The sequence below is a fragment of the Sylvia atricapilla genome, chromosome 4 (assembly GCF_009819655.1).
Source record: "Sylvia atricapilla isolate bSylAtr1 chromosome 4, bSylAtr1.pri, whole genome shotgun sequence".
In the NCBI taxonomy this organism is placed as follows: Eukaryota; Metazoa; Chordata; class Aves; order Passeriformes; family Sylviidae; genus Sylvia; species Sylvia atricapilla.
The window spans coordinates 61614882-61628291 of NC_089143.1; the positions used below are offsets into that span (position 1 = coordinate 61614882).

The following is a 13410-nucleotide window of genomic DNA, read 5'->3' on the forward strand; positions in this document are numbered from 1 at the left end:
CAATTTCTAAAGTATACAAAAATGACATCATAAAGACACTATTGCTGAATCTCTTTTCGTGGATGTTGTGGTTTGAAAGTAAAGCGAGTGACAGGCTCCAAGTCAGAAATACAATTTAATGAGAAGGGAAAAAAAGATAAAATAAAATAAATGCAATAATACAAAAAGACCACTGACAGAGTCAGAACACAACCTGAGCAGGGTGATGGAAGCAGCCCAGGTGAGGTGCTCTTCCTGAAGCAGTGATCCCACTTCAGGGAGAGGGGTTTGGGAAGAGCACTGCTCAAACAATTGGATTCATCAGTTCATGAAGATGGTGAGAGAATACATCCTATACTACAGCCCAGGACAATGGGGTTTTAGAGGAAAGGTCAAGCAAATTCCTGTTGGAGCTTGTCACAATAAGCTGGACTAGGATAGTATCTTACAGCCCATATCAATTCCTTTATTTTTATAAACAGGTGCATTTCATTTGCTATGAAATACAAGCTTATGGAAGCTCATCTTACCATTAGCTTTCATTGGCCATGGACTTGAGTTCTCAGGGCTTCTGGATTTTGGGAACACTGCATGACCATCTCTGTGAAAATAAATATTTACAGGAATATTTATTTAAAAAAAAAAAGTAAATCACAGTAACCATCAGATACTGAAGTAAGCAGTACTACTGGTAAAACTGCTAATCATTCCCGACCAACTCAGTGTCATTTGCAAACTGAGCGAGGATACGTCTAATCCCCTCTTCCAAATCCTCAGTAAAGGAATGAAACTGGAGTGGCCCCAATGCTGAGCCTTGGGGACACCCCACTAGCACCATTCACCATCACTATCTCAACTCCAGCCAGTTTTTAACCAGTGAAGAGCATCTCTCCAAGCAATGGGCTGCCAGCTCCTCCAGGAGAATGCTGTGGGAAACTGTATCAAGGACTTCACTAAACCCAGCAGACACATCCACAGCCTTCCCCTTATCCACCAGATGGGGAACTCAGTCATCAAAGGAGATCAGGTGTCCCAGGCAGGATCTGCCTTTCCTGAACTCCTGCTGGCTGGGCCTGATCCCCTTGTCCTGTGCATGCTGTGTGGTCACACTTGAGATGATCTGTCCCATAACCTTCCCTGGGACTGGGGTCAGGCCAACAGGCCTGCAGCTCCCTGGATCCTCCTTCCAGCCTTTCCTGCAGATGGGTGTCCCACTGCAGTCACCTGGGACCTCCCCAGTGAGCCAGGACTGATGACAAATGATGGAGAGTGGCTTGGTGAGCTCTCCTGCCAGCTCCTTCCATATCCTCGGATGAATCCCATCCATCCTCACAGACCTGTGCCACTGCAGGTCTCTGACTAATTCCTCCTGGATTGCATGGGGTCTATTTGAACACTTGTAGCTCATAGCTGGACACAGCCTTGTGTCCCCAAGAAGCACAGCAAGTACCAGGTACCCTTGTGCTCCACTGCAGCACAAAAGCTGTAAATTTACAGACCCTTTCTGTGGGGTCAGTCCTCAGTGACACGTGGTGGATTTCCTGTCATACCAGGAACAGGTTTTACTCCTACACTCGTACATATGCAATCACGCAAGGAAAACAAAAAGCACAAGGAAGCATTTGCTCCCAGAACACACCTGGTTGCTTTGAGCACCACTGTTGGAAGGCATGTTTCCAGCATTCTTTTGGCTTCTTTCAGAGTCATTCCTTGTGTGCTTACTCCATTAATGTAATGGATAATATCTAGTACATGGAGACTCTCCTCTCTGGCAGCAACCGATTTGGGGAGAATGTCACTAATATACACAACTTGATAAAGGCTGTCATGGCCTCCTGATAATGACAAACCTGCGCAGGGAAAGAAGTGGAAAACAACAAAAATCAAGGTTTCTTTGTAACGGAAGGGGCAGATGTTTCTTTATGGCAAAAAGCGGATTAATTCCATGTTACCTAGCTCCTCCTTATGGCACATTAGTGTTATGTCAGGCAGCAAATGAGGCAACACTGGCATCTTTGGTAGCTCCAGAACACGCCCCAGCACTAATCTGACCGTCCTTGGGGCAGCCCGGAGAAAGTTGACAGCATCAGTATGGCTCATGTTAGTGACATCGATGTCATTAACCTGAAACAAGGAAAGCAACACAGGTGTCCTTGTTAGCTCCCAAGCAAGACAGCATTACCGAGGAAGCATTTATTGCTGCTCTCAAGTGCTATTAAATCACGCCTCTCAGAAGGCCCGTGCCTTTGTCTTTAACCATATTTGACTTGGCCTACAACACAGCTCACTTGGTTTTTTTTTTTGGACTCAAAGTTGTCCTTTTTGTGCAAGCCCTGCATACGAGAACATTAATCCTCTCACTTTTATGAGCCGGTCTCCAGGCCGTAGTCTCCCATCGCTTTTGGCAGGATCCTGGACGATGTCATGAATGTAGCAGCCAACGCTGTCGTTACCTTTGGTCACTGTAAAACCCAGACTGCCCTTGTCTGACTTCGTCAGAGTCACTCCGAGCTCCACTTCCTACAGGGACAAGACAGCACTTGACAAAGAGGTAATAAGAAGACATACGAATATTTTATTGAATTTAAAACAGCTGGAAGCAGACAACTGATTTATCTACTGATTTAAGTGCTACACAGGCCTGGAACAAGATGTATTTCTTATCAGGCTCAGCTTAGCTGCTTCAAATAAGCATCTCTAATGAGCTCAGAGAGAACCAAATAATGTTTTGTATGAAAATAACATGGGGCTGAAGGTCTTTGAACTAAACAAAATTTTGAAGGTACACATCAAAACTCACACCTTATTTTACCCTTATCTAACTGCCATCTACAAGAAAGGCTCTGCATTTTTAAATATCTCAACACATCCATAATTATTCAGTACAAAATAAGTGAGTGTATTTTCCTACAGTGAGACACAATAGCACAGAGCTTATCTTGAACACATGCATGTGTTTTGCCCATTCTAATTTGGATTAACTTTGATTTGAAAGATATGGATCTGCCTCATGTGCATTAAAAAAAAAAAAAAAAAAAAAAACAAAACACAGAGCACCAAGAAGGATGGAGAAAAACTTCTGAAAAAGGGATAAGAAAAGTAGAGTTTCTTGTCAAAATGGAGTATTGGCTAGAAAAGCTTTATAATCTGGAAGACTCTTACAACTTGGATGCATCAAGATCAAATTTCAATTTTTTTCAATCTTTGAACTGGTTAAGGGAGGATATGGAAGTCCCTTCTGATGCACCAGACATTTGTCTGGTGACAAGAAGCTTTCTCAGAAGAGCCTCAAAAATAGGCTCCATCTTGCAGCAGAGCAGGAAGTCCTTGGGATTCATAGTTCTAAATGCAGCAAAGAACAGGGTCTCCTGATGCCCTTGACGCCTCAACTTATTCTCTGACCTCTGAACAACCACCTAAAACCAAAAGAGGAGCAGCAAGGTATCTGCCATTTAAGCTTCCTCTGAGTACATGGTTGCAAGGTAGGTAAATATTTAATGCCAAGGTTTCCAGGATGAAATGACCCATGAAATGGACATATATACATCCACATATGTACACGTGGATGCCTCCACATACACAGAGGGAAATGTATCAGCTCAAGAGCTCACACAGAAAATGCCTGCAGACATTGGTATGAGCAGCTGCCATTAATTGATTACAAGTGGCAATGTACATGCCATTTATAAGGCACACACCCAGATTAGTGCAAGTATAACCTACAACTATCCCACTTGTAAAACAACGTGCCTTATTTTTACCCACTCTGACAATCATGGCTAAAACAACCACAGCAGGACATTTATGCTCCCGAAAGACAGAAATAGTGTATTACTGGCTCATATTCTTCGGCATTTTTTTCCAGCTGGGTGAGCAATGAATCTATTTCTCCCAGGTGTGAAGTCAGCTCAGAGACAGGAGTAGCATAACAGTCATTTATTAACATGGACGTGGTAACATCAGGTAGAGTTCTACAGGTTGGGATCACTGGCAAATCCAAGGGCACATCACTACAGATAAACCAGAGAAAAGAGGAAAACAGGAATTAGTACAATGGGGCTGTCACTCATAAATTAATACATGAGCCAAGATTGACTTTACGCAGATCTAAAAAGCGAGCCAGAATAAGGATTTTTATGAATAGGTCCCATAAACTGATATTACAAACATATCTGAGGGATGATGAGGATCATGATGAGCAGCATACCTGTCCTCAAGCTCTGCCTTGCCGGGGGCCTCTTGGTCAGGATACAGGATGGTGCGAACAGTGCCCTTCTGAGCAGGGTGTGCCTCATACCGGCTCTGTGCCCGTGCCTCAGCGTCCTCTGAGCTGTGGTACAGGGCAGAACTCCAGCCAAGGCCCACCTGTGCTGCTGGCCCCATCCCCTCCTCATCACCACTCCTGCTGCTGTCACTGTAGCTGTCTCTTCTTGAGGGAGATTTTAGCCTTTTCTTGCTCAGATCAGTAGTTTCATTTTCATCTGAGCTGTCACCTTGTTCCCCATTTGATGGACCAGAAACTTCTCTGCTGACCTCTGGAAAAACTTGTTGGGGCGAATTGATGGGGGTCTACAAGAGCAAAAGCATTTAATGCATCACAATCCCGTTCTAATGACAAAAAAAAAAAAAGTTTCAAGACTGCACAAAATTACCAAAAACAAGGAGTCAGTGGCTACTGACTGAACTGTGGAAACATATCACAGCACAGTTTCAAAAAGCTCAATGCAACTTGGCTGAGACAAAGTGTACAAAACTTTGAAACCTATGCTGCTAAAAACCTTTTAATTCATCTAAGGAAAACAAAAATACTGTAGCTTCAGAAAGCCTACTGACAGACACTTTTAAACTTTGCCCAGCAGTCTTCTATGCAACTGCCATGAAATTCCTTCCAACCAGAAGCTGAGGCTCACAGAGCTACTCAAGTCAAACCAATCTCACAGGGGAGGAAAAGAGAGAAGCTGTCAACCAAAAAGCAACAATCACAGACTACAAAAACTAAGATCATTTATGCCAAATGATGACTGTTAACCAAGTTATTAACTCCCACGAGAATGAGTAACAATTTTGCCAATTGTCACATATTCATTCCCAAGAATTATGTCTCCCAGCAGACAGAAAAGGTTTAAAAGCTTCATTTATGCTTTCATGGCCAGATTCTTGTGTACATGAACATATCAACCTGTGATAATGTAAAGAAAAATGCTGACTTTCCTCTTCTTTTAATATATGCATTGTTTTATTAAAGTCCTTGTTAAAGTTCTGTAAAGTTCTATTAAAATTCCTGTTATTCCACATTACAAACAGGTCTGTTACAGAAGTAGTTATTTGTATTAGTAGTTTGCTCAGTTATCTATCTCTCACTCCAATCCTAATTTCACTTAAATTTGTATTTGCACATTTAAACTTCTCCCATCAGGCTTGAATGATTTTATTATTTGAAAATAAGGTTGAAGTAACTCAGAATCACAGTATCCTGAGATAGAAGAAAACCAAGTCCAATTCCTAGCCCTGCACAAGACAGCCTCAGGAATCACACCTTGTGCCTAAGAGACTTTCCTAAATGCTTCTTGAACTCTGGCAGGCCGAGAGCTGTGATGAATTCCCTGGGGAACTTAAACTGAAGACCTGTCTCCATTAGTTTTACACTTTCCTGTATCATGAAAAGCCTAATTTTCAGGCAATTTGTCCTCTACACTCTCTTTTGCTGAAACACATTTTATTTCCACTTCTTCAAGTATCCTAAAATGGCCTTCTGTTCTTTCAATTTATTTACTGGAGCATTCTGAAAATACTCTTTGGGACACCTCTAATTTCCAGGAGGTGAATACGAAAACCTATTCCCTGTTTTTACATACATCAACACCATATTGGTGTTTTGCAGAATATCTTTCACAGAAATATCCAATTTCTGTGTGACATCAACTTCAAAACATTGGGCTGCAAAGAAATCTCTGCCCTAGAAACACAGTATTCAATCTATTCCTCATGTCTGAGGTTATAAAATGGAGGAAAAGTGCTTTTGATGCCATACATTCCTTTAACATTCATACCAAACTAAGCACTCCTAAAGGATTCATTCCAAGAACCACATCTCTGTGAGCACTCTCCCCATTATTCCACCTGCATCTTGCATTTAACTAACCCACCCACCCGACTGAATAAACGAACCTTAACGTTAAAATGTTAACAATGCATGTTAACAGTGTTAACAATGCATGTTAACAGTGTTAACAATTTGTTGTGTTAGCAAATAATGTTTAAAAAAAAAAATCACAGGCCAGACACTTTACCAGCAATGAAGGATCGATGTCTGGTAGTATTCCAGATGGCGGCCGGCAAAGGAGAAGACAGACTTCTGGAGACGTTCCCCTCAGAGCAGAGATGACTTCCTATGGCCACAGAGGGATTCAGTGTCAGATGCAGCCTTGCAGGACTACCACAGTATGACTTGCACTACTCAAGGTACCAACCTGCTGGGACAAACCCTTCAGAGATGCCCCGTTGACTTTCAGGATGACATCCCCGATCTCTATCTGCCCGCTCTCCGCAGCTGGCTGCCCAGGGAAGAGCTTCTTCACCCTCACAATGGTTGATCCCAGCTGCTCTGGGGTCAGGTTATCTTCACGGCAGAAACTGAACCCGAGGCCTGAGCTGTTCTTCAAGAGTTTTACCTCAAACGTGTTCTCTGCAAAAGAAACATTAACTTATTATTTCCTATAGCACACGGCCAGGCAAAAGAGTGTCGGGTGCTCTTATTCCAGACATGACAGTGTGCAATCTCTCCCTCACATGGCTCTTTCTCTGAGCTGAACAGAAGTGTTACCCAAAAGATCCCTTCAGGTTATAGAGGACAAAAAGTTGATCAGGACTGCTCAGTCTGCTTGCTTGGCGTGACAACATCAATACGCACAGAGGCAGAGTGTCTCCAAAGGACTATTCCCTAGGAATCTATTAAGGAACCTTTTAAAGCACAGAGTGATACAACCTTTCCATCCACTGATCAGGCACTAGTGAGAGCAGTGACTGCAGTTCCTGGCAGACAGGACAGATCCCATGCAGAAGACCCAAAGGTATCTGCAGGTGTTCTGCCATCTGCATAGGCTTTTTCCACTTGCACAAGCCACCAGCAAGAGAGGCTGAATTATGTCAACCTCTAGACAGGGGCACAAATCCTTCTCTTCATCAGCTCCTGATGTCTTCTCTCTTCTAAGATAGGACCCACAGAAGTACTCATTTATATCTAAATATCTAAATTCCCCCTGGCATCCCTTAGCAGCACCAGATACAGCAGTGCCTCCTTTACTCCAACCTCGCTACAGCCTTGGCATCTAAGGCTGGTGAAACAGAGAGAGAGCAAACAGTTAATAGTAGTTAGACAAAGTAACCAAGATGTGAAAGGAAGACTTAAAAAGAAACACAATAGCACAAAGAGACTGCAATTATGTGCAAGGGCTTGGTATAGATTCTTACCCGCTCCATTCCCATCCTAAGAAGTGAAGAAAACATTATGAAATTACAGGATGCTTTGACAGTTAAGACAATTGCTCTGTGTGACCTGACCTGCAGTGACAAAGCTGTAATCTTTGGCATTTGAAGATTCTGTTGCTGGCTTCTCCTGTGGCTCACACTGCTCCACCTGATTTGGGAGTGTGCACTGTGGTGTCACTGGAGCATGAGCCTTGGCCCCTGAAAGCTGACCTTTTTCCAACAGCAGGTGCACCACCTAAAGAGATGAAACAGAGATTCTCCAGTTAACTGGCAACAGTCACAGAGATAGCACAGTCTAGAGTATGTGTTTCCTTCTAATTTTCAGGGTCCAGACTTTTACAGCAGCAAGTGTTATAGACACTCCCTTCCCCAGATGTATATCCTCCAAATATTCCTTATTCTTAAGGGCTGTTAAATGACAACCTCCAAAATACACTAATGGACTTGCAAGATACCTGCCAACGGAGCAAAAAAGGGTTTCCTTACTATAAAGCTGTGAGAGTGTTAAGAGGTGTCAAAGATAGTGTCACTTGCCCATTTGTACAGGGAATTAAGTTAAAAACATTTTATATAGTGAACGCAAATAGTAGTCCTCAGCAGTTCTGAATGTGGACACTCACTGGCTATTTTTGGGTTGTGCCAGGAAGCCAAGGAGTCTAAGAAAGCAAACCTAAAGCAACCACAACACCACCAGGGAGAATTCCAGTCTTGAGAGTCCTTTACCTCTTTTCACTCATAGAGAACTGGGTTACCACAGACAGGAGTAGAACCAGCAGCCACTCACCTGGCCCGTGTTTCTCAGTGTTTCCACAGCCTGCTTGTGGGTAGCTCCTTCCAAACTAATCCCATTGACAGAGAGCACGCGGTCACCTACATTAATAATTTAAGAAAAAGTAGGAAGAGCATCACCTATAAAACATCTATGATGCACAGAAACATTTAAGTCTGAGCTAACAAGGACAGTTATTTAAGGAAATTCTCCCTCCTGTCCATGCTCTGAGTCAAGAAGAGAGCTTTGCAAATAAACTATATGGTTCAAATCCAAGGTCTTTTCCAATCTAATGATTCTATGGGATAATCCCACATGGAAACTAGTGTTAACCATCAGAGTGACAGGCTGCCAGAAAGCTCAGACTCTTTATTTAAAACAAATCTTAGTCCACAGTGGGACTGCTCACTTTAGTGAAGAATGTGGGCTGGCTTACTAACAAGAAGAGCCATAACAATTACAGCATTTTCTGTACTGAGTTGCCAGGCGTGCCAAGCAAGAAGGCCACAAATAACACAAAGCCCTCTCTCTCTGTGCCTGGAACAGAGAAGCATTCTCCATTAACATAGGCTGCTTTAGAGAACAAAAATCCCACAGCCTATCTCATGTTTTTCCCCTTTGCAGCCTCAGCATTTCTGGTTCTATGGTTGTTCTACATCAGTTTTTTAACCTTCACCTGCAGAATTAGCTATCAAGGCAATATTTAAAATGACAACTGCAACAGCTTGGAAAAACAGCTCTTCTTCCCAGTGAAAAGGGTACAAGGACAGGAGGCAAACTGAGTGCTGGCTTACAGGCCACAGGATATTGTCAAGTCCCCCACAGACAGTCCTCTGCCCTTTTTTCACATTAAGAGTCCCCACTGAAAGAATGGAAATCTTACCTTTTTCTATTCTGCCATCTGCTTCAGCTGCTCCCTTGGGAATAATTGCTTTCACATAAATACCTCCATGCCTTATGCTAGTATTTACACCACCCTAAACAGAAAACAAAAATGGGATTGTTAGTTTTTTTGCAGTTAAACAATTAGTAATTAAACACAGTGTCACACAAGGAAAACTGCTCTTAGGAAGCATTTGGACTACTGGCGTGTAGAAAAGCCAGAGAAACTATCAAAACCAAAATGTTACATCAAGCATGTTCTGTGCAGTCATGCAATTTGCCGTGAATGGAGTTGGGGTGGGAAGATGGTAAAAACACAATGCATCACAATGCAAATGCACAAAACAAAATCCATGTCCTTCGGCAGAAACACGTCTGCATTCTGATGGACGTGACATGCTTGCATGCACACCAAAGCTCAGAGATGTGCAAGAGCACAGCATGCCAAAGCAGGAGATGCACAACCATGCAGTGTCCTACTCCAACACAACTTCTCTGCCGAAATAGGAAATTAAGGAGTGCTGCTTTCTCTCAGCTCAGACAAGGCTGAAGGTCTAAGCTGTTCAAGCTGAACTGACATTGGTTTTGGAGGGCCTTGGCTTTTCTGCTGATTGCAGTGGGGGTAGGGCTAGATGATCTTTAAATGTCCCTTCCATCCTAAACCATTGTGTGATTCTGGCTCACTGAGCTCCACAGACTTGGAGGGAAAAGGAAAACCAACAGTGTGTTAATGTTCCCTCCCAAAGCACCCAGGATTACAAGGGAAAACTTATGCCAAAGGAAACTGCACACCTCTCCTCATCACCACTGTACAGCAAAAACAATGCAGGGGCAGGATGGAGGCTGGAAACGCAAAGGGCAGAGAAGACACCACCTGGTTACCCTTTAAGGGAAATCTCTGCATTGGCTGGCATCTTCTAACATTTCTCCAAAGCCAGTGCATGCATACAGCAGGGCTGGTGCTACTCAGTAACAAACTCCTGCTCAACTTTTGTTCCTCCAACTGTCTCAAGCAATGGAACATGACTTTGAATAGACTGGGATGCCAAAAGAACAGAATTTCATTCTGCTCCTCTTACAGTCCTAGCCATACATATAGAAACAGTGCTAGGCTTGCAAATGGTTCTTACACCAAAAATACCTGAATATTAAAATATATTAAAATCTACATTTCAATATAAGAACAGATGCAGCGGAAAATGCGTGCATCTCAGTTGTCAATTATTCTCTTCTTCCCTGAAGTGCCACTCCACAGTATGACAGGCCCTAAACATAAAACCACCTACAAAAACTTATAGCCTGAAGAGAAATCAGTCTTAAAAATAATACTTTTGCCTCAAATTGCAAGAAAGCAGTGTCAGCCAGGTCTCATTTGGGTTTAAGTAGGTTTTTTTGTTGTTGTTGCTGCCTTTTCTCCAGCAGAGGGAGAACACTGAGCATGGTGAATGTGATGGAGCGTGCACAGATACTCTGAAATAACACTACCGCTTCCACTGCCTGCCGTGCCAGTCTGGGAGGGTCTCACTGCCTTCCCTGCAAATTTGCCACAAGATTAGGCAGCAAGGGACAAAGACCATCTTGCCTTTTGTACTCACAAAGCAGCATCTGTGATAAGAGTCTATTAGGACTTTGGGACTCCACCATAAAACAAAAAACAAGAATTACTTAAAGGGCAGATGACAAGAAAATTAATATCAATTAATAGTATTACTTTTTATCTTTGGTAAGATTAATCACACATCAATAAATATATATAATGAAAGTGATTGCAGAAAATATTTTGCTTCCTTGTAATTTAGCAATTTAATGGGTTGCTGGGAGTAGAGAAAAAGAGAAAACATCTAAAAACCTTGTCAAACAGTACCGTGACACTTATTCCCAAGCCGTTATCTTTTTTTGCTAGTTCAACCTCAAAGATATCTCCAGGTTTAAGAAGCGTTGCAGAAACCTTTTTAGAATTCACTTGGTTTGCTGTATTCGATGAGGAAGAATCCTTTATTTACAAAAAGAAAAAAAAGAAAAAAAAAAGAGAGAGAGAGAGAAAGAAAAAGAAACAAACAAAACGAGACAATGATTTGCCTTTAGAACAGATGTTTACAGCTAAGACCCTAAAGGGTGGGGCTTTGAGCCAGACACAGCCAGAAGGAGTCCACCTGGCAAAGTATCAATTAGTAAGACTTAAGGCTCACTGCTTCAGCTCTCCCATTCCTGCCATTGAACAGGTTTAGCACAGAAATGTGCTTGGCCTTTAGCAGCCATGACTTTACTGCCCAAGTGAGCTGGTCACAGAACACTGAAACTGCAGTACTTCAGCACTACAGCAGCCTAGAGTCTGTTGGATTAAGTAGCAGGAGCTGCCACTATTTAATGGAATAACATCCATAAACTGAACAGAGGAATCACTGCAAGTTGGAAATGAATTTGTAGTACTTGTGACTGTGCCCTTTGGAAAGGTGAAGCAGCAAGCTGTGTCTGCTCAAGAGCATGACTCACTGCTGAATTTTAATGCACAAGAGCACTTTTTCAGGGGTTAGATCAATCCCAGAAGACAATGAGTTCTACTGCTACCCACTCCAGATGTATCATTCCTACTTTCCTCTAGGAAAAACTTCTTTTACCTCGAAGTGAATAAACTTACCTCTATGAGTGGTCACTAGATTATGAACATATTGGACAAACAGAGAGAATTCAAAGGAGGTTTCCTACAGCTTCAGCAAGTGCACTAAAGGTTCATCCCAAAGCACAATCTGCCTCCAGTATGACACATCTTGTGACACTGGAAAGCTGGGAAGTTGTTTCAAGTTACAGAAGTGATTTCCTCCATTTATTTTGAACAAAATCACCACCCTATTAGAAATCAGCCACTAGCATTAGCTGCAGGCTAAGTCAGGCTGCTCTTCCCTCACATCCTGACCCCCAGAGACAGCTATTCCAATACCACTATCCCACTGACGGGAAATATTCATAAGAAATCCACTATGCCTTTTTAGCTGGCTGCTGCTCCTGACTGCCGGAGTAAGTCGCTTCATCCATGTCAGAATCCCCTCGGTCAGAATATTCCACAGGCTCCACCACCCCGGCCCTTTTATTTTTGGCTCGAGCGCTGTCCGACGAGGATCTTCTCTTCTCCACTGCTCTGGAGCCCCCAGGCTGGGACTCGCTGTGATGCTGAGCATCCTGCTGGGCTCTCCCACTGGTGTGCTTGCCCAAGAAGCCGGCTGGCTGGCTCTGGGACAGGCCGGCACTCTCGGTCCTGGAATCCTGGGAGCTCATGCTCCCATCCCTCTTGGCTCCCGACAGCCCCGAGACAGGCCTCTGGGGCGCACGGCGCCGGCTGTGCTCTTCCGAAGAGGACTCTGCCTCGTGGTCCTGCACGGAGGGGGGCCTCCTCAGGTAACCCCTGGCTCCATTACTGAGATGAGCGCTGTTAGCCGACGCTGCAAACCAGGAGACAAGACAGCCATCAGCAGCTGGCAGCACCTTATCTGCAGCATGACACCCTTTTCTCAGCTTACCACCCAGGAAGGTTTTACCCGCCGCGTATTCCGGGGAAAAGCTCTGTTCACACCGTGCCCAGTGTGCCAACACCAAGGGTTACCCTAACACACCTCTTCACTCTGTCTCTGAGCACAAATTCCAAGCTCAAGCCAGCTGGGGCTGCTTACAGGAGATCCCTACCTTTGGACAGCTTGTCCTTGGGCTGGGAGATGACAAGGGTCACGTTCTCGGGAGCGTTCTCCAGGATTTCCAAGGCTGCGTGGTGGCTGACGCCTTCCAAACTCGTGCTGTTTATGGATATGAGGCGGTGTCCTGCACAGAAGGGGTTGTTCAGGTACAGCCTAACACCTACACTTTTACCCATCAATGTGGAGTACAGGTCTGACAACCTGTACACCGTGCAGGGATCAAAAATTACTAAACTTCAAGTGATGCTGGAATAGGGAATTCTAATCATTAAAAAAAAAAAAAAAAAGCCAAATCCCAAACCAGACCACAAAACCTGCTTATATTTCCTCTTTTTAAACTAGCCAAATCTTTACATATTATGATTTTTACCTTCTCTTTTGCTTTAAAAAAAAAAAAAAAAAAAAAAAAAAAAAGCAGAAGTCAGAAGTAAAATGAGCAATATGCAGTTCAAGATATGGACTAAAATGAGAAGAAAAAATCCCCAATTTTTCTCCTCCTCCCATACTACAGTTATGGTTATAGTATATTCCATACTGTATATATACATATAGTTATATGCTATAAATATGGCTATAGTATATGTCATACTCCATTTCACTTTTTTC

The 13410-nt window shown here is 43.2% G+C and overlaps 1 protein-coding gene across 3 annotated transcripts in view; it reads right to left on the reverse strand.

Moving 5' to 3' along the window:
• PTPN13 (protein tyrosine phosphatase non-receptor type 13) overlaps positions 1-13410 on the reverse strand; it is a 112916-nt gene that overhangs the window by 11991 nt on the left and 87515 nt on the right. For 2 of the 3 annotated variants that reach the window (XM_066318108.1, XM_066318107.1), the window contains exons 23-36: positions 12797-12928; positions 12101-12555; positions 10968-11111; positions 9120-9213; positions 8252-8337; positions 7540-7702; positions 6450-6664; positions 6270-6368; positions 4187-4548; positions 3815-3989; positions 2341-2499; positions 1932-2103; positions 1619-1829; positions 510-580 (exon numbers count right to left, since the gene is read on the reverse strand). In XM_066318108.1, coding sequence (XP_066174205.1) covers positions 510-580; positions 1619-1829; positions 1932-2103; positions 2341-2499; positions 3815-3989; positions 4187-4548; positions 6270-6368; positions 6450-6664; positions 7540-7702; positions 8252-8337; positions 9120-9213; positions 10968-11111; positions 12101-12555; positions 12797-12928 — 2538 coding nt within the window. The remainder of the gene's footprint in view (positions 1-509; positions 581-1618; positions 1830-1931; positions 2104-2340; positions 2500-3814; positions 3990-4186; positions 4549-6269; positions 6369-6449; positions 6665-7539; positions 7703-8251; positions 8338-9119; positions 9214-10967; positions 11112-12100; positions 12556-12796; positions 12929-13410) is intronic. The other variant, XM_066318109.1, reaches the window with a different exon arrangement.